The sequence below is a fragment of the Anopheles gambiae genome, chromosome 3 (genome assembly GCF_943734735.2).
Source record: "Anopheles gambiae chromosome 3, idAnoGambNW_F1_1, whole genome shotgun sequence".
In the NCBI taxonomy this organism is placed as follows: Eukaryota; Metazoa; Arthropoda; class Insecta; order Diptera; family Culicidae; genus Anopheles; species Anopheles gambiae.
The window spans coordinates 37,339,979-37,356,421 of record NC_064602.1 but is presented as its reverse complement, the minus strand read 5'-3'; the positions used below and the strand labels follow the sequence as shown (position 1 = coordinate 37,356,421).

Below are 16,443 nucleotides of genomic sequence, written 5' to 3'. Positions count from 1 at the left end.
TGTATTTAAAACCGTCGTGCTGTCGGTCCAGGAGAACACAGACATCCAGAATCAAGTGTTCAGACCTTGAAACAATTTAAAAACAAAAAAAGGTGTAGTGTGTGTATGTATATGTTAATTTAAACGTTATAAAAATGAATTTTGAGGCTGTTCAGAATATGAATCGTTCGTAATTTTAAACATGAGCTCGAAACTGTCCGGAATATGAATCAAAATATCGTTGCAGATTTATGATATTTTACAATGTTTCGAGTTAAATTATTGAAAATCTTTATTTTTCTCAAATGTAGAAGATTTTCTTTAGTAAAGTGAGTAATACAGAGGTTTAACTGAATAAAATTGAATTAGTATGAATATATTAGATACCAAAAATGCATAAATGTCCGTAATTCGAAGCAATACGGTATCTTTAAAGAAATAATTTTATTTCTATTTTCCAGCTTTTATTTACATGCACATTTTAATGCTTTGCAAATAATCAATTCTCTTTGCAATCGTGATGCGTCCAGACAAATGAAATATAATAATAAAACTACTGACGTATGTATGTTAGATTGATACATTGCTGTTTCTTTTATGTACATTAACTACTTTTTATCACAACAATTGTTTTGCTTGTTTCGTGTTAATTTCTTTTGCTTTTTTGGTGTTAATTTCTTTTGCTTTTTTCGTGTGTACAAATTAATGTGGTTTGTTACGATACTTTTTTTTTAAATCCTTTTCAATGTTTTCCCGTTTGTGAGTTAGGAGATGTCTTTGGAAGCTCTTTCGCTTCAACGTTTTACTGCAAATCACACACTTTTGCAGCTGATGGTTTTGCCGATGTGCGTACAGTTTTCTTTTAATTACGAATGTTTGTCCACACTCACCACACACAAACTCTCCCTTATCGTTATTTTTTGATACATTTTCCTTGTCGTTGCTCGTTTTCAACGAGTCTTGCGATGGCACCATGCATGCGTACTGTTCCTTGTCGTTAGTATCGGGCGGACAGTGATTTGACAGTGACCTCAAGCAATCTTTTTCCACTTGTTTATTTAATTTTCCTTTACTTGGCTCGTTGTGTGGGTTGTTGTTTTCTTCCATTATTTCTAGGAAGTTTTCAACATTTTCTTCATTCGAGGAGCTCTCTGTTGTATCATAATCGGATGATATTTTGTAATCACCACACGTCATAATTGTACGCCACTGTTCTATACCGGAGATCGAAGTTTCCATAAGATCTGGATGGAACTCATCGACCACATCAACCTCATCCAGCTCAGTCTTGTACGCCATGTCCACCAAAGGTTTATCATAGACATTCGAATCCAAATATATATCAGATACTGTTGAAGATGATACTGTTGCAAGTTGACTTTGGGTCGATGGTTCCTGTACGCAGCTTTCCTGATCCACCTTTTCTGTGGATTCGTCCTCAGTGTAATGAGGGCTTTCCATGGGCAAATATTTTTGTTTTAATATTTTCTGGTTTTTCTCCACTAGCTCGCTAAAGCATTCAAAATCTTGCACGTTCCAGGAGCATTGTTTGCAGATGTTCTGGGGTAATTCCGCTTCAAAGCATACCTGTAACGATTTAAAAGATTAATTTTTATATAACTAACCTGGCTTTCAGATTATAGTGATCACAATACAGTGAACCCTCTCTTATTTGAGAGTCGATGGGACTGTCGAATAAGAGGGGTTTTCAAATTAGAGAGGTTGAAAGTCAATGAAAGGTCCATACAAACAAGAAAGAGACAGAACATTTAGTATGCAGCCTTAACTGTTGCTATAGGAAACTGTGCATACGATTGCCAATTTGAGCATACATCATTCAATAACCATGGCAACACCATACACAAATAAGAGGGACACAGATTTCAGAGGTTTTCCAAATTAGAGGAACAAAAATGTACTGGAAATCAAGGGACTGTGCAAAATGTTCAAATAAGAGAGGTTTTTCAAATTGGAGAGATGTCAAATAAGAGAGGGTTCACTGTATTTGCATGAGTATAAATAAGTACTATCCCCAAATTAAATGTTATTTGGCCAAATATATGCTCGGTTTTTAGAATAAATAGAATACTAGAGAGAACTACTCGAACTACAAAAAGCCCGACTTGGGTGCAAGCTAAGTATACAGTGCACTGACCATGAGTATTACCATGAGTACAGCAACAAGTCACAGATAGTCAAGCTCATTAATGGCTTATGGAGGCCTAGACCGACTATAACTACTACTACTACGCTAAATAAGAAGAATAAAAAGAAACTCATTAAATTGATTTTACTTTATTCCACTAAGTAGTATAACAAGTGTTTAAAAATTGTTGTGAAATTTGTGACACAGTCAACTGTCTATAATTTGCGAATCGATGAGACTTTCAAATAAGACGGGTTATTACATATTATGGGACCGACAAAAATGTTCAAAGAAGATAGCTTTTTAATTTGGAGAGGTATCAGATCAGAAGACCGTATCTACTATCTGGGTGTAGCTGGATTTTTTTTTACGACGATAACATGTACTTACCTTAAAGCAAAACACATTGTTCATCGCTTTTCTAATCTTTTCATCTAAAATAGAGCCTCCATCCGGATCATCCGCATCCAGGTCCTTTAAGCAAAGTCTGCAAATGATGTCACACATTGTCTTGCTTGATATTGCTTCTGTTTTTTTGTACTAATCGTCTTCAAGAACAACTTTAATTGTGAAGCGTGTGCTGAACCGTCGTAGGTTGAATTGTTGACAATGTCTATAAGATACGTTAGTGAAGTAAAACACGTTAATGATGGGAAAAAAATGTTATAACTATACAGAGGATAAGTGAATGATATACTGATGATGATCTATTCAACTTCAAAAGGTGTTTGGTGGAAGTTCAAAAGCGCAATGGAAATTGGTACTACGGTTTAACAAAAACGACACAGAAGAAAGTTCAGTGCCAAAGCCTACTAACAGCAATTTCGTTAGGATTTCGTTCGTCGACAGGGGGACCAGAATCGGTCGTAGGTCGTAGCGTTACAATGCGTTACATTTCATATGTTTTTTTTCCGTTACGGTGGAGTTTTCGGTGTGTCTGGCGACGGCCTTAGATGAGCTTCTAGTAAAAATGACCCGATTTTAAACGAGGTTTACTGTGCTGGCGTAATAAAGCGTTTTTGTTCGGTGCTTTATGTATCATTTATTGCTAGTCTTAAGAGTTAGGATAATTATACGTGATAAGGAATAACCGGAAGACAGCTCCTTCCGGTCAATATCTGTTCAATAAACAACAATACAATACAACTGATTAAACTGATAAGCATTGAGCCACACTGTTTTGGCTGCTTATTGCACTGCAGAGCACGACTAGAGTTACACCACCCACCCACCACGTGTGCCGTTTTGCTTTGCACTTTCCTTGCTGTTAAACGCTATGCCCCTAAACCACTACTCGGTCTTCCACACGAACGGCTCGAGCCGGTCGTCCACGCTGAGCAGATTGTTCAGATACTCCATGCTCTCGATGTTCTGGTTCAGTATGTCGTTGCAGCGCGTCAGCTGCTGGGAGATTTGGCGCACCTTCGAGAACGTTTCCGCGTACGACGTGTACAGCTTCTGCTTCTGCACCAGCTGGGCCAACGCGCTCGACACCTCCTGGTCGACCTCCTTGATGCGGTTCGTTATCTGCTGCTGCTCCGAGGACACGTGCACCGCGCACGTGTTAAAGTGTGACTGCAGCCGGCTGCACATGTTGATCAGATGGGTCGGTTGCAGCCGCTCCAGCACCTCCGGGTCGCGGTTCGCCGGCAGCGTCAGTGTGCCGCGCATCACCGGCAGAAACATCGGCACGCTCTGCAGTCGGACGATGTCGTCATCCTTCTCGATGCCAACGTCCCGGGCGGCGGCCGACTTCACCACCACGATGCTGTGCGCCCCGCCGCTGCCACCACCGCCAGTCGGTGCGGTTGTGGGTCGACCCTTGCCACCCCTGCCCTCCAGTTGCTGGGTGAGATGTTGCTGGTAGTGGTGGGGCTGGTGCTGTTGTGACGTTCTGCCCATGATAATCGCACTGTTTGGGCGTGATTTGGTCTGCTTTGCCTGCTGCTTGTTGCGCAGCTTCGGTGAATCACCGATCGGTTTGTCCGTGTAAGAGATGTAGGGCAGGTCGGAATCGGAGCAAACGCTCATGGGCGGCGAGACGGGCCGCGAGTCGCAGATGTACGCCGAGGACGGTGTGACGGACGAGGTGGAGTAGCCATCGTCCACCCCGCCGCCCGGTGTCGTGCCAGTGACCGCAATCGTGTTGCCGCGTTGCAGCTTGCTACCGCTGCCGCCTCCTGACAGCCCGGAGCGCCCAGGCGTCGACGAGGACGTACCGGACGCGGTGGGGTTGGCCGTCGAGTGACGATGTAGGCTGCCGGTGCGCAGGGCACCGTCGGCGGCTGCTCCTGGCAGTTGCGTGGAATGTTCCGAGCCCATAGCGAGAGAAGGTCACAGTAACGGGAAGGGACGGGACCGTCCTTAGCTGAGCGCGGTCTTTAACCCGAAGCAACCGCGGGCCTTTCTGGTGAACTTTCTTCTATTTTGCAAAAGAGGGTGTTGTATCCTCCTACGTTTGAATCCCCATGTTCAGAGTCAAACTTTATCTTTATGGACTTCGACTAACTGGAGTCAAAGCAGAGCTTCTGGTCTAGGATGTTTCTAATGTTTTGTTGTTTGTAGTTTGTTAATTATGATGACAGTAGGCAATAGAGGCTTCATATGTTTATATCATGGTATTTGCTTCTTGGTTTAAAATGTTCATGGTTCGTTTGAATCGGTTGTTTTGTTTTTCAGTGTGTTTTTTTTTTTTAATTTTAAATTGATTTCAAGGCCTGTACGTGTTTGAGTATCTTTCCATGGATTATGTTCTGAATGAGAGTATTTCTTGTGCTTTACTTTCTTTCCGTTACTTTTTTGTTGATATTGTTGTTTGGCCTGGCTTCAAGCTGTTTTTTGTTTTCACTTTCTTTTGTTGCCTGTGAAACGCGATTGACTCTCCCAAAACAGGTCCTTGATATCCTGAATCTGTCCGTATTTGGACAGTTCCACTATGAGGTCTGCATTAGAGATATTTGACGAACAGTCTAATACCGGGGGTTCCAAGACATTTGGCAATGTGTGCTGCATGTTTTGTCGATAACGAAACTTATTCACTCGTTAATTTTCACTCGTCCAAGTTTAATTTTGACAGCCCTTTTGAGCTCGACTGCATTCAATCGGACTCGCGGGACACAATCGGAGTCAACCGGACTCAATGGGACTCGACCGGAATTGCGGAGTCAAATACGATTTAAATCTTGAATCCCATTCAGTTTGCCAGAGCCAGAGGCGGGATTCTTACATTTCTGTTATTTTTTTCGAAGCTCGGTTTTCCAATAAAAAAAAAAAATGCATGCTTTGTAATCGATCTAATTGGCCTATCATTAAGCGACCAAAGAAAAAAACATGCAAATTAAAAAGCGTTAAAACTATTGATTTCTGACTATAGTCTTCCACACTAATTGGAAGTGGGAACGATCGTAGTAGTTGGCAAAAATGAATAGGAAATTATGGTTTCCTTTGATATTTTTTTCAGATGAATTAAAGCAATCGTTGTAACTAGGCAACAGCAGCTACCGTTCCTCTTGGATAAATTTTGTTAAACTTGCTGAAATTCAGGTATGTGTAGGGTACATTTTTAAACTTCAAAAGCAGTAACGATACGATTCCTATGTCGTTTCCAATTGCAACGTTTACGTATACATACATCGAGAATTCTGGTTAACAGATTCTGGTTAACATTCACAGCTGGAATCTTTGCTACCTGTGATCATAGGTTTTCGGTAAGAGTGTCCCTTCTTTATAATCTTTTTTTTTTTCTTTTACACACTATAACCTTCGCCCGTTTTGGCCTGTTTATGGTATGGAAGCCAGCATACGTTACAGGAGGATACGGAGCGATACGTTTTGGTGAGAAACATTAACAAAAATTGGAAAGTCGTATCATATACCAAACAATGAACTCTACCGTGGTATTATGAATAATAAGGATAAAGGGATAGCATCCGTGTCAGAAGACTAGGCTAGAACAAATCAAATGTCTAGGAAAGCAAAAATACTAAATCATAAGCAAAGAGTTGTCCATACACATTTCTTCCTAGTAATGGTGTAAAGCACAACATTCCGGTGGTGTTACGCCTCCTTCATAACAGTGTTCTTACGGAACCGGGCGAAGCGCCTGAAGCTATTCATGGGGTTGATGATTAAAGCAATACGCTATGTTTATGCAGCTGTTTTAGGAAACAGTTCAATGTGCATCTACTGGGGAAGGTATTTAATGGCCCACTAGCATCATAAACACAGACACACAGAAAACAGAAAAACTGTAACCAACCTTAAAGTACCATTACCGACCCAGACGCTGTATGAGCTCCGGCGCTACCAAACGACGCCGCTTCCTTACCTTACGCTTAGCTGCTGCTTTGGCACGGTTTTCTACGCGTTCTTCTTGTGGATGCGTTTTTGTTTTTGCTTCACTAAACACTCACCAAACTGTACTCAATAAAATAGAATATAATTTAATGCAAAACAACAAGTTTTCTGCACAGAACGCTACGATCGCGTCTGGAGCGCGTGAAGGTAACAAAATGTTTATGGCAATTGGTTTGTTTTGATCGTACGATGTTTGACGTTATTGACAGCGGTGGTTTAGTACCAACATAATCCACCAGAGCGCTGTACTGCTACAGCAAGGGTGAAGTAGATAGTAGAAAACCCATTTCCAACAATTTTTTTTATACTTCCTGCAAAATCAGTATTCCTTCGATTTTTTTTTATCCGCGATAACTTCAAAGAAAAGAAATTGCTCCAAATACCGTTGCTCCGGTTACGTACCGTCGTTTTGCTCACTGGCTCATTTCTACTGGATTGGTTTATTTTTAATAATAAAATTAGAAATATACAGTGGTCACCTACGGTGCTATCCGTCCGCTTGCCTACTCGTTACATACAAAATTTTATTTTACTTTTCAAGTTTTTAATAAAAAAACGAGTCTCAACAAACTCCCTTGCTAGCATCACCCATTTTACACAGATTCACAGACATGTTTTCGGTACGCATATTTGCTTAAAAAATTATTTTTACATAAACTACACCGAAAGTCTCGCTGATGGGTCAGTATGTGTGAATTAAGTTCCTTCGCCAGTATAGACTTGTTGCAACAGGGACACTTTACGGTGGTATGATGCTTCTGGCTATGATATTCAGATTGCCATTTGGTTTCGAATGTTTTTCCACAATCTTCGCAGGCGTACGATTCGTCAGTTTTGCAAGCCGACGGTTCTTGATGTAATTTCAAACCGTTTGTTGCCGAGGCAGTATCCTTATCTTTAGGACTATTTACACGTTTTCGTTTTGCATTTGCGTCATGAATTTCACGTTCCTCATTGCCATCACCCGCTAGTATCAAACGGTCATCGGCAGTAAGGATATCCCTTTCGATGGGTGTTTCGACTGTATCGCTGTTCGATGAATCGTTTTCATTATTTAGATTAGAGATTATGAACTCTTCACACACTAGAACCGAGCAAAGTTTGTCAGCAGCACCATCCACTAGGCTTGTCGTTGTTTCACAGTCCATCAGATATTCGCTCGTTATTTCACTGTGGTCCAGATCCCGCTTCTTATCGGAAACAATGTGACCGTTTTCTTCAACCGTTTTCATTGAGCTTGATTTTTCTAGTCCATTTTCTTCTATACCCTGATCTTCGAAGCCTTCGAAGGAGTCTTCGGTGAAGGTGTTATTTGATCGATTCGTTTGCAACGTATCCTGGAGAAGCTTTTCCTGATTGTTTTTCACTATCTCGCTGTAGCTGTGAAAATCTAATACGTTCCACGAACATTGCTTGCAGGTGTACTCAGGTAAATCCTCATTGAACTTTATCTGTGTTGAAACAAAAAATGGAATTTGTGCCATTAGTAATAGTAGCTTGCTAATGCTTATTGATTGTGCGTACCTTAAACCTAAACACAGCTGCAAGTGCCTTTTGGAATGCTGCGTCCAATACGGAGGAGCCACTATCGTCTGGATCGACGTCACGCAAACACAATCTGCACACCGCGTCACTCATTGTTGGCTTTTTTTTAAGGATTATTCGTATATTTTACACAGCGAAACTGTAATTGGGTTACGCATTAAATAGACACCGAAACATTTTAAGCTAGGGAGAAGCTATACTTACTTATTTGGCACGCACAGCACAGTCCGAGGGTAAATTCGACCTGTAAGGCACAACAAGCTCCTGCAAAGATCGTCTCTATGGTGCCACAGTGCTGACAGTATAGAGATTATAACGCAGTGTTGTCAATGTGTACAAGAACTTTAGCCTAGTTTTATCGGTGTATTGTAATTACACCAACAGCATCAGACTAACAGATACCATTCTAATAGCGTAACAGAGTACATTAGTGTTTGGCAGGGTTTGTTTTAAGTATTGGGCAAGATCGATCCTTACTAATACTACTAAAGTAACCTGTCAACTGTTACAGGGGTTCAGGTTTACTCCTGTAAATTATGCCTACTCTCATTTTAGTTTCATCTTCATCGTAATAAAGAACCAAGAACGGATAAATACAATTGTATGATTATTATGAAATGCCCATTACTGCCACATGTATACTTACGTATGTATACTTTGTCACACATAGTTACGAGTTTTTCGATATTTTTTTTTTAATTCTTTTGAACATATCTAGAAGTTCAATTTTCCATTTATTCGTTACCTTGTGCCATGGATTTTGTAGCACAATGTGCCATTCTATGTTTCCATCTTCATTATGTATCATTTTTTCTAGCGCTTCGCCTTGGCAACCCTAGCGTACGTGTTCGCGCAACAGGCTGCACGCCAGGCTCCACATTTTCCACATTCTGTACGGCACCAGCGTCCTCCAGCGCACGTTTGTTTATTTTCGAGCCCGATGCTGCCTTCCTATTGCCCGCTTTGGCTTTTTTACTCGCCACCGGTGGGTCCAATTCCACCTCTTCACTTGCGTGCTCCAAGGCACGTTTTTTCGCCGCCTTTCTGGTGCGTTCGTTAAGTTTGGCTAAATTTTTCAACGCCAGCGCTTCCGCACTCAGGGACGTTTTGTTAGCTCTCGTTTGCTTGACGGCACCCGTAACCTCTGAACGATTCGAACAGGCCGTATGATTGATGCTTCCTTCACCATCATCATCATCGTCGTCGGCGTTGTCCGGGTCCAGCTGTGGTTCAACTGCTTCCTCGTCCTCGTCCATCTCCGTTCGGTCCGTCACTGTCCGCTGGATGGCCTCTACCAGTGCAGACGTTTTGATGCGAAAATCGCGCACCGTGCCCATGTGCAGCAGGTAGGTTAAATCTTTCTTCGTTTTCTTGCTCAGCTGCATCACGATTTTGTTGAACGTTTCAATGCGAAACACCAGCTTGGGGATCAGTTTTGTCTGCCGCAGCACCTTATCGCGGTTTGATTTCGCTTTCGCCGAGTTTACCGGTTCGTCCCCTTCGTCCTGCCCGATAATGTTCTCCTCGACGAATGGAATCAGGTCGTAAATCTTTGAAGCAAGTGGTTTGGATGATTTCACCACTAAATTAAACCTTTAATGAAAAAAGCGACACAATTATTAGAATCTTTAGGATATAAGCCAACCGACAACATACTTAGTAACGTCGTAAGAAATCGGTACAATTGCGTGGCGAGCCAGAAAATGTTTGCTTAAGTTGGCCAGACACCCGTAAACCGAAAGCAACAGTTTGATCAGCGCATCCATCGTCGCTCCGAGAGGCAAATTTGCATTGCACAAATGTGTCAGCGATCCGAGAATGTGCACCAACTGAGAGCAGATCGATCGTTCGATGGACTTTAGCAGTTGGGATGCTGTAGGATAAGAGATTGTTTAATTGTTTGGCCATCGGTTTGAATCTCAATATTGCCCCTGTACTTACTCTCATCCGTATCGTCCAATCCAAACACTTTCAAACGTATCATAAGACTATTGGTGCGCAGAATCAGATGCTCGATTTCTTCCAACTGCTGCCGAAAGATCGCACACAGATAGTGGAACGTCGGTTCGGCCGTGGCGGAAGTGATCGATTTAAAGTAAAACAGCGGGCTCGTCTCTTCTGCTGCAATCTGGCCAAACTTAAGCTCCAAACGCATCGCTATCGAATCAAAGTACGCTCCCGTTTGTGTGCGAATGCGCAAATCAAACAACAGCCGATGAATGATAGCAAACGATTTCTGCTTCAGCTTGGTGTTGATGCAGAAATTTTGCAACCAATCGTACCCCTGCGCCAGGTGGTCTTGATTAGCAACGGACGATTTGTACAGCAGCTCGAGGCACTGCAGCAAACCCACGACGATTTTCTCCCCGATCGGTTCCGGTTCGGATCCCTCTTTGAAGCATTCGTCTACGATCGTTTGCAGTTGCGCAAACAACTCTTTCTTGAAGGATGGTCCAATCGTGCAACCTAAAAGCAAAGAGAAGCAGTTAACTAAATGGCTTTCCCATCTTGCAAACAGCACCAACAGCAAGCAAACTAACATATCAGCTGCAGAAAATCGTTGAACTTCCGTTCATATAGCTCGACGGCCGAGATAAGACCCTGCCGGAAGCATTCTACGGCGGCTTGTGCTACCAGGAGGCCACCGTTACCGATCAGCTCGGTCGTTTTCTTGATGCAACGATCGTACACCAGCTTTGTGCATTCGGCCAAATGGCCAAATATGCGTTTGCTATGGTTCACCTGCCAATAGTCCGGCATGGAGCGCAAGCTTTCCAGCTTTTGGCACGCAATCTTCAGTATGTACTGCTGCAGATCGCGATTGCCGCGGAATATTTTTAGATCTTCTTCCTTGCCGTAATTGGTCATGGTACTGAAAAGATGGTAAAGGAATATATTTTTTGGGATATGTTGTTTTATTATCATTTTACTAACACTTACTCAAGCGAAATGTGGAGCATTCTCTCAACAGTGGCCAAGTCCCAAATATTTTCTGGTTTAAACGAAATTCCTGTCTTGGAAGAGGCGTTCAACGTTGATGCGTTGGCTGAAGCTTCTGAAATTTGTTTTTTGTTTCCTTTTTTCGGCTCCATTTTCTGTTCACATGAAGGTAAAAGAACTGAATTAGAATTTTTGTTACAAAACACGATAACACGTACCTTAAATTTCTCAACACAATGTTGATGATGTTTGAACAGCCGTACGAAATCGCGCAACAGCACGTTGTCGGGCTGCGTTTTGTATGCGCAATATGCCATCGCAGCTTCGAGCATGTTTAAGTATTGGGTTGCAATGACCAGACTCTTCGCATCCAGCGTACCAGCCTGTAAAAAAGGAAAAAACAGCAGCATATGAATGAAGAGCAAATTGCTGTTAGCAAGCGATGCTATTGCATGACAAAAGATCCTACTATGCCCAGATCATCGACGCTCAGATTATCGATCCGTTCGACAACAAGCTGCAACGTGCTCCGGACCGCACCCGTATCATGCTGAACGTCATGCTGATCGCAAAGCACCACACAGTGCACCATGAACGCTGTCAAGCGTCCCACATTGTCATACACCACTATGGGCCGCTGTTCGTCCGCGGAATAGTAGTCCTCGCCCATCTCACCCTTGTACCGGACGCACTTGTCAAAGTCGATGCGGAACGATTCTTTGGGATTCTCTGCAAAAAAGGTTTCAAAGTGCCAGTCAATGAACTGCAGCACGTGCGGCAGCAGCTGCGTGTTGAACTCAACGGCCCTTCCGAGTGCTTCGTACAGCATCTGCCGCACCTCCAGCGTTTGGGTGAAGCATCTGAAAGAAGGGACGCTTGAAATGCTTAAAATTGGGTCCCAAACAGTGAAGCCACAAGACCTACTTTCGCAGCATGCCCATTATTTCCAGCGTTAGCATGTCGAAATGTACGTTCGGATTGTTCTGCGATCCATAGACGGCCTGGGAGAGCAGCGACATGCCGGAGATGGTTAGCTGCGTGTAGTTGCCACCACCGCTGCCCATAATCGAACGGCGGGCATTATTGTTTTTCAGTTGCTTCAGCAACGAACAGAACCCAAACACACCCATTATACGGGTGGAAGTTTCACTGTGTGGATGGATTGAAAAACAGGAGGATAATTGAAGGTGAATGTCGAGGCAAAGCTACATTTCATGTTTACCCATTGTACATCGCTTTCCGCAGCACTTCGATGTAGCGATCGCGTATTGTATGCGAAATTCGCAGCAGCGGAAAGATGAATGCCATAAACCGCATTGCATGCGTTCCATTAATCTACAACAAAAGAGGGAAAACAAACATTATTGTTCACGCAAAACAGCAAACTACCCAAAACGACGGCTTCTCTTACCAGCAGCAAATAATCCATGATGAATTGTATCGTGTTCGTACACTCCGACACGGTGAGTGCGTTCGTTAAGCTGAGCGTCGTCAAGCACGTGTTAAACTGCGATTCCTCCAGGTCGGCAAAAAGATACTTTTTAATTTTCGCAATAATCCCGCTGCCGAAGATAAAGCGGCGCTTGATGAAGAGCTGAAAGAAGTTGATCGCTATGCCGTGCAGTTTCGGTTGCTTTTTTGCGAGCAGTAGCGCGAAAGCAAAATTAATAAGCCCGGGCGTTACCACCTCCTTCCCCTCCTGGCTGTTCTCCGTCAGAATACTGAACAGCTGATCGATGCGCGCTATAACGGATGGTTCGATGCGTCCACGGCACCACGCGGACTGGCTGCACATTTCTCGCTCCTGCTCGCTGATCGCTATCAGCTTGATGAGGAAAGCCATTATGGGCGAGGACACGACATCGGTGGTGTCCGGTTGGCGGTTAATTTTGCTCATCGCAAGCAGCGCCCCGACCAGAAAGGGCGTCAGCAGCACTTCCGGGTTGTTTTGAAACGGTTTAAACATTGCCACCGTTTGCGCTTCGTCGACCCGGAACTCGGTTACGTTCGAGAGATGGAACAGGATGGTTTCTTCCGCCTCCCGGATCTCGCTATCAGAGTAGCGATCTGTAAAACAGAATTTTATTATTATGTTTGTTATTAAAACTTTTCCACAAAACCGTACCAATACTATCAAAGTCCGTCGTATCGCTGTTTTCATTCGACAGCACCTTTTTGTAGTAGTTTTTGTGGAAGTACTTCTGCAGCGCCATCAGCGGCACAACCAGCAGCGACGGATGCTTTAGGCAGACGTGAAACAGCTGGCATGCCAGCGGCGGAAGCTCCAACGGTTCGATGTTCTTCAGGCTGTCCGACACTTTCGTCACAAAGATGCTTGTCTCGTCCTTCGAGAGCGTCAGATCGCGAAACATGCCACACAGCGCCGTCAGGATGGCGAGCTGCAGCTTCATCTTGAAGATTTCCTCCAGCACCTTCTGCCGGTATTCGGCACCGGTCAGTAGCATCCCGTTGGCATTGAGCCGACCGGAATTGCCCGACAGCTGCAGTAGCGTTTGCGGAAGCAAATGCTTCCAGGTAAGACATTTGGGATCGCCGGCCCGAATCGATTCGATGCACAGTTCGCAGATCTCGACCAGCTGTTCCGGCGTCAGTGAGGGCAAATCGGTCAGCAGACGGGCAATCAGATCGAACACCTGCTTCGTGGACAGCTCAACGACGTTCAAGTGCTGCAGCACGGCCATTACGAGCTCGAACCGCTTGCCGGCACATCGGTCCGAGCTGGCCAGCCCAAGCAGCGTGAAGTGCCAGAGCGTGTACCCGTCGATGGAGTCAATGTTCGAAACAACCATATCGATTAGCTAAAAGGATAGAACAGGGATTTCAATCATCATTCTTAGGGCGTTTCACGATGCATTTCACAACGTTGTTGGCACGATTTACTCACTTGCGAGGAAGGCAGCTTTTCGAGCAACTCTTTCAACTCATCATTCTGCCTTTTCTGGCCTAGTTTAATCACTGATAGCATAAGATTCGGAGGCATTTTACGCAGCTTTATACGACGAAACACAGTACGCACAACGAGAACAAGCAAATTGGACCGACACGGGCGGCGTACAGGATTATTCACGAAAACGTAAACATTTAAATCGCGCCAACCGACTTGTTTACGTTTGCACGCTTGACGTTTCTTCCAAGGTGTGCACATACAACGTGTTTGCTCAAGATCCGTATAAGTTTCTTGCTTGCAGGTTTGTTTACGTTATTTCAGCTTGCGTACAACCACCCCCTGTTCGGTGCGGTTTGTTTTGTTTCGTGATTATAACCCGCTCTCAATTGTCCAATTCTACTTTGCAGCACGGAAATTAATCCAGATTGTTCAAAATTAATAACAAGGTAAGCGAAATGCTATTTAGAATTTTGATGATCACTTCCACCGACCGTGGCTACGCAAACTGGCATTCCATTTGGGCGTACGTTTACCCAGATTTTCTTACCGCACGAGTCATCTCCTCCATTATTTGCATTGTCAGCTGAACGTGCTGTGAATGTGTTTTACTGCTTGCACCAGCTATTTCTATGATGACATAGGAATGCTTTTGGAATGAAGCGGCGCATCATCATAGCGTAAGTAGCGCAAGTAGATCATCAGAACAGTTGCCATGGGCAAGGGAATACATACTAGATCATACCATGCATCGATCAAAGCAGAACAGCATAGCACCATTGCAATCCAGTGTCTCTACAACAATAGCTCAGCAACGAACAATTCCAGTGGAGAGACCCGGCAAAACGTGCTATATGGCATAACGATCAAACGAAAAACAAACAATTTGAACCCTTCTGCTCGGCGCGGTGTTGAGGAAAACGTCCGGGAAAGATGTGGTAACCACCGGTGTGTTCTTATCAGCCCTACTCGCCCTGAGTCTGATTGTACGCCTGTGTGGGCTTGAGTAAGTGTGTATGTGTGTGTTTTTTTTTCTATTTGCTCCACGCGCCTCTCCAGTGTGTACATCATTCACTTCGCAGTGCAGTGAAATCCCAGTCGAAGACGCGTAGCTAATCGCCATGAAGGAGCAAACCCCAACGCGAGGATGGTCCAAAAAATGGATCAAAATTTTCTTCTGCATGATCTGCACGATGCTTTGCGTAAGTATTAGCTAATTAGGTGCAATGTATAAGGAAAGAGAATACAAAAAGTTTTTTTTTTGCAGTACTTGGGCGTACTGGTGCTAACCATCGGCACGGTCGCCCGAATGCAGTATGAACTGCTGGATGTTCTGATGGACATTCGGATGTATCGTTTGATCCTGTTTCTGCTGCTGGTCGGAGCGTTGTGTCTGGTGCTAGCATTTATAGGATTCCTCGGGACCTGGAGAGAAAATCGGCCACTCTTGTATACGGTAAGTGGTGGTGTTCGTTGTTGGCGAAGTGTTCAAGTGATCCTAACGCTGGGCTGATAATTACGTGCTTTTTCCGTGTCAGTTCTGCTCCCTTTTGGTTGTGTTTTCATTGATGGAGTGCACGGTTGCATTCATCGGGTACACCCAGCGCGATCGCATGGAAACGGAAATGGAATCGAACCTGTGGCTTTCGGTTAATCAGTATCCCGTTGATGTTACTTGGCAACCGTACGTCGATTCGTATCAAATGCAGGTCAGTTGTATTCGCGTATTTGCTTTAAGCATACAGACGGCGTTCGCTAAATGATGAGTGTTTTTTTATATGTTTTAGTTAAAATGTTGTGGCGTCCATAACTATACCGATTGGCTGATGGCGATGCCACCGGACGATATCACCGAGGATGATAAAGATCTGATAGCGCAGCTTGTCCCACTTTCCTGCTGCGATCTTGCAGATACTGCGCAGTGCACAATCTACGACGCCGGCTGCCACAGCAAAGTGTACGAAATATTCTACGAAACGGGCAATACGGTGATAACAAACACGCTTGGAGCGGTGATATTGCAGGTACGATGCAGTTTTGGATTGCACGATGCATAGAAAATTAAATATAAAATATTGTTCTATTCCATTGCAGCTATTGGGAGCAGCGTTCGCCTTTTTCTTGGTACGCAAGCTGCGACTATTTACGCAATCCGACGAGGGCTTTTTCCACGCTGAAAAGCCGAACCCATTCGCATATTCCAAATTGGTCAACATTGCGATATCGACGGAAAAGATGTAACCCATCCAGTGGTTCCGTATCCATCCCGCTGTCTTACATTTTTAGTCAGCTTTAGCGGGCCTTGGATTCTCCCCTCCATCAAGCAAATCGGCCAAGCGGGAAAAAGTACTGCAGCGTGTTTATCAGTTTGTGCAGATAGATAAGACTGATATGATAACACAATTTAGTCATTTACCAATACATATGTACCGGCGCTAGGCGTGGCAAGCTGAGGAATGTCGTTCGGGCAGCGGTTTAAAGCAGCTTTTAGTGGAATAATAAAATAGAAATTAAACAGTTACTTAAAATTTAAAAATGTTTTTGAGTTGAGGTTGCACGAGTTTTAAGAAAA

General features: G+C 43.8%; 4 protein-coding genes across 9 annotated transcripts; 1 reads left to right on the top strand and 3 right to left on the bottom strand.

Annotated features, from left to right (window-relative positions):
• Nucleotides 1-401: 401 nt before the first annotated feature.
• LOC133393241 (zinc finger protein 432-like) lies at nucleotides 402-6,663 on the bottom strand. The gene is made up of 3 exons (XM_061657167.1): nucleotides 6,453-6,663; nucleotides 2,516-2,738; nucleotides 402-1,566 (listed from the first exon to the last, which is right to left on the bottom strand). Exons 2-3 carry the CDS (start codon nucleotides 2,630-2,632, stop codon nucleotides 682-684), a joined length of 1,002 nt encoding a protein of 333 aa, XP_061513151.1. The 5' UTR covers nucleotides 2,633-2,738; nucleotides 6,453-6,663; the 3' UTR covers nucleotides 402-681.
• LOC5668298 (BLOC-1-related complex subunit 5) lies at nucleotides 3,142-5,325 on the bottom strand. The gene has a single exon (XM_061657166.1). The coding sequence runs from the start codon at nucleotides 4,445-4,447 to the stop codon at nucleotides 3,416-3,418; it is 1,032 nt and encodes a 343-aa protein (XP_061513150.1). The 5' UTR covers nucleotides 4,448-5,325; the 3' UTR covers nucleotides 3,142-3,415.
• A 298-nt stretch (nucleotides 6,664-6,961) lies between the features above and the next one.
• On the bottom strand, nucleotides 6,962-14,328 carry LOC1279035 (Fanconi anemia group I protein homolog). The gene is made up of 14 exons (XM_061657136.1): nucleotides 13,872-14,328; nucleotides 13,092-13,785; nucleotides 12,378-13,033; nucleotides 12,189-12,301; nucleotides 11,891-12,115; nucleotides 11,436-11,826; nucleotides 11,185-11,349; nucleotides 10,967-11,121; nucleotides 10,567-10,898; nucleotides 9,968-10,492; nucleotides 9,683-9,899; nucleotides 8,231-9,619; nucleotides 8,006-8,165; nucleotides 6,962-7,932 (listed from the first exon to the last, which is right to left on the bottom strand). Exons 1-12 carry the CDS (start codon nucleotides 14,130-14,132, stop codon nucleotides 8,824-8,826), a joined length of 4,530 nt encoding a protein of 1,509 aa, XP_061513120.1. The 5' UTR covers nucleotides 14,133-14,328; the 3' UTR covers nucleotides 6,962-7,932; nucleotides 8,006-8,165; nucleotides 8,231-8,823.
• Nucleotides 14,221-16,407, top strand: LOC1279033 (CD63 antigen). Of its 6 annotated transcripts, XM_061657142.1 has the most exons (8): nucleotides 14,245-14,320; nucleotides 14,458-14,551; nucleotides 14,679-14,877; nucleotides 14,931-15,073; nucleotides 15,139-15,327; nucleotides 15,410-15,580; nucleotides 15,659-15,895; nucleotides 15,966-16,407. In XM_061657142.1, the coding sequence occupies exons 4-8, from the start codon at nucleotides 14,993-14,995 to the stop codon at nucleotides 16,110-16,112; spliced, it is 825 nt and encodes a 274-aa protein (XP_061513126.1). In that variant the 5' UTR covers nucleotides 14,245-14,320; nucleotides 14,458-14,551; nucleotides 14,679-14,877; nucleotides 14,931-14,992; the 3' UTR covers nucleotides 16,113-16,407. The 6 variants fall into 6 exon arrangements, with proteins under 6 accessions (XP_061513123.1, XP_061513125.1, XP_061513124.1 ...); XM_061657139.1 differs by having other exon boundaries at nucleotides 14,221-14,320; nucleotides 14,458-14,877; nucleotides 14,954-15,073; XM_061657141.1 differs by having other exon boundaries at nucleotides 14,241-14,320; nucleotides 14,458-14,877.
• Nucleotides 16,408-16,443: the final 36 nt, after the last annotated feature.

Coding starts and splice junctions, on each gene's coding strand:
- LOC133393241 (XM_061657167.1), bottom strand. CDS start 2,632: ATGTGTGACATCATTTGCAGACTTTGCTTAAAGGACCTGGATGCGGAT. Junction 1,567..2,515: donor ACAATGTGTTTTGCTTTAAG/GTAAGTACATGT, acceptor AAATCGTTACAG/GTATGCTTTGAAGCGGAATT.
- LOC5668298 (XM_061657166.1), bottom strand. CDS start 4,447: ATGGGCTCGGAACATTCCACGCAACTGCCAGGAGCAGCCGCCGACGGT.
- LOC1279035 (XM_061657136.1), bottom strand. CDS start 14,132: ATGTGCACACCTTGGAAGAAACGTCAAGCGTGCAAACGTAAACAAGTC. Junction 10,899..10,966: donor ATGCTCCACATTTCGCTTGA/GTAAGTGTTAGT, acceptor CCATCTTTTCAG/TACCATGACCAATTACGGCA. Junction 9,900..9,967: donor ATTGGACGATACGGATGAGA/GTAAGTACAGGG, acceptor CTTATCCTACAG/CATCCCAACTGCTAAAGTCC.
- LOC1279033 (XM_061657139.1), top strand. CDS start 14,993: ATGAAGGAGCAAACCCCAACGCGAGGATGGTCCAAAAAATGGATCAAA. Junction 15,581..15,658: donor TCGATTCGTATCAAATGCAG/GTCAGTTGTATT, acceptor TATATGTTTTAG/TTAAAATGTTGTGGCGTCCA. Junction 15,896..15,965: donor TTGGAGCGGTGATATTGCAG/GTACGATGCAGT, acceptor ATTCCATTGCAG/CTATTGGGAGCAGCGTTCGC.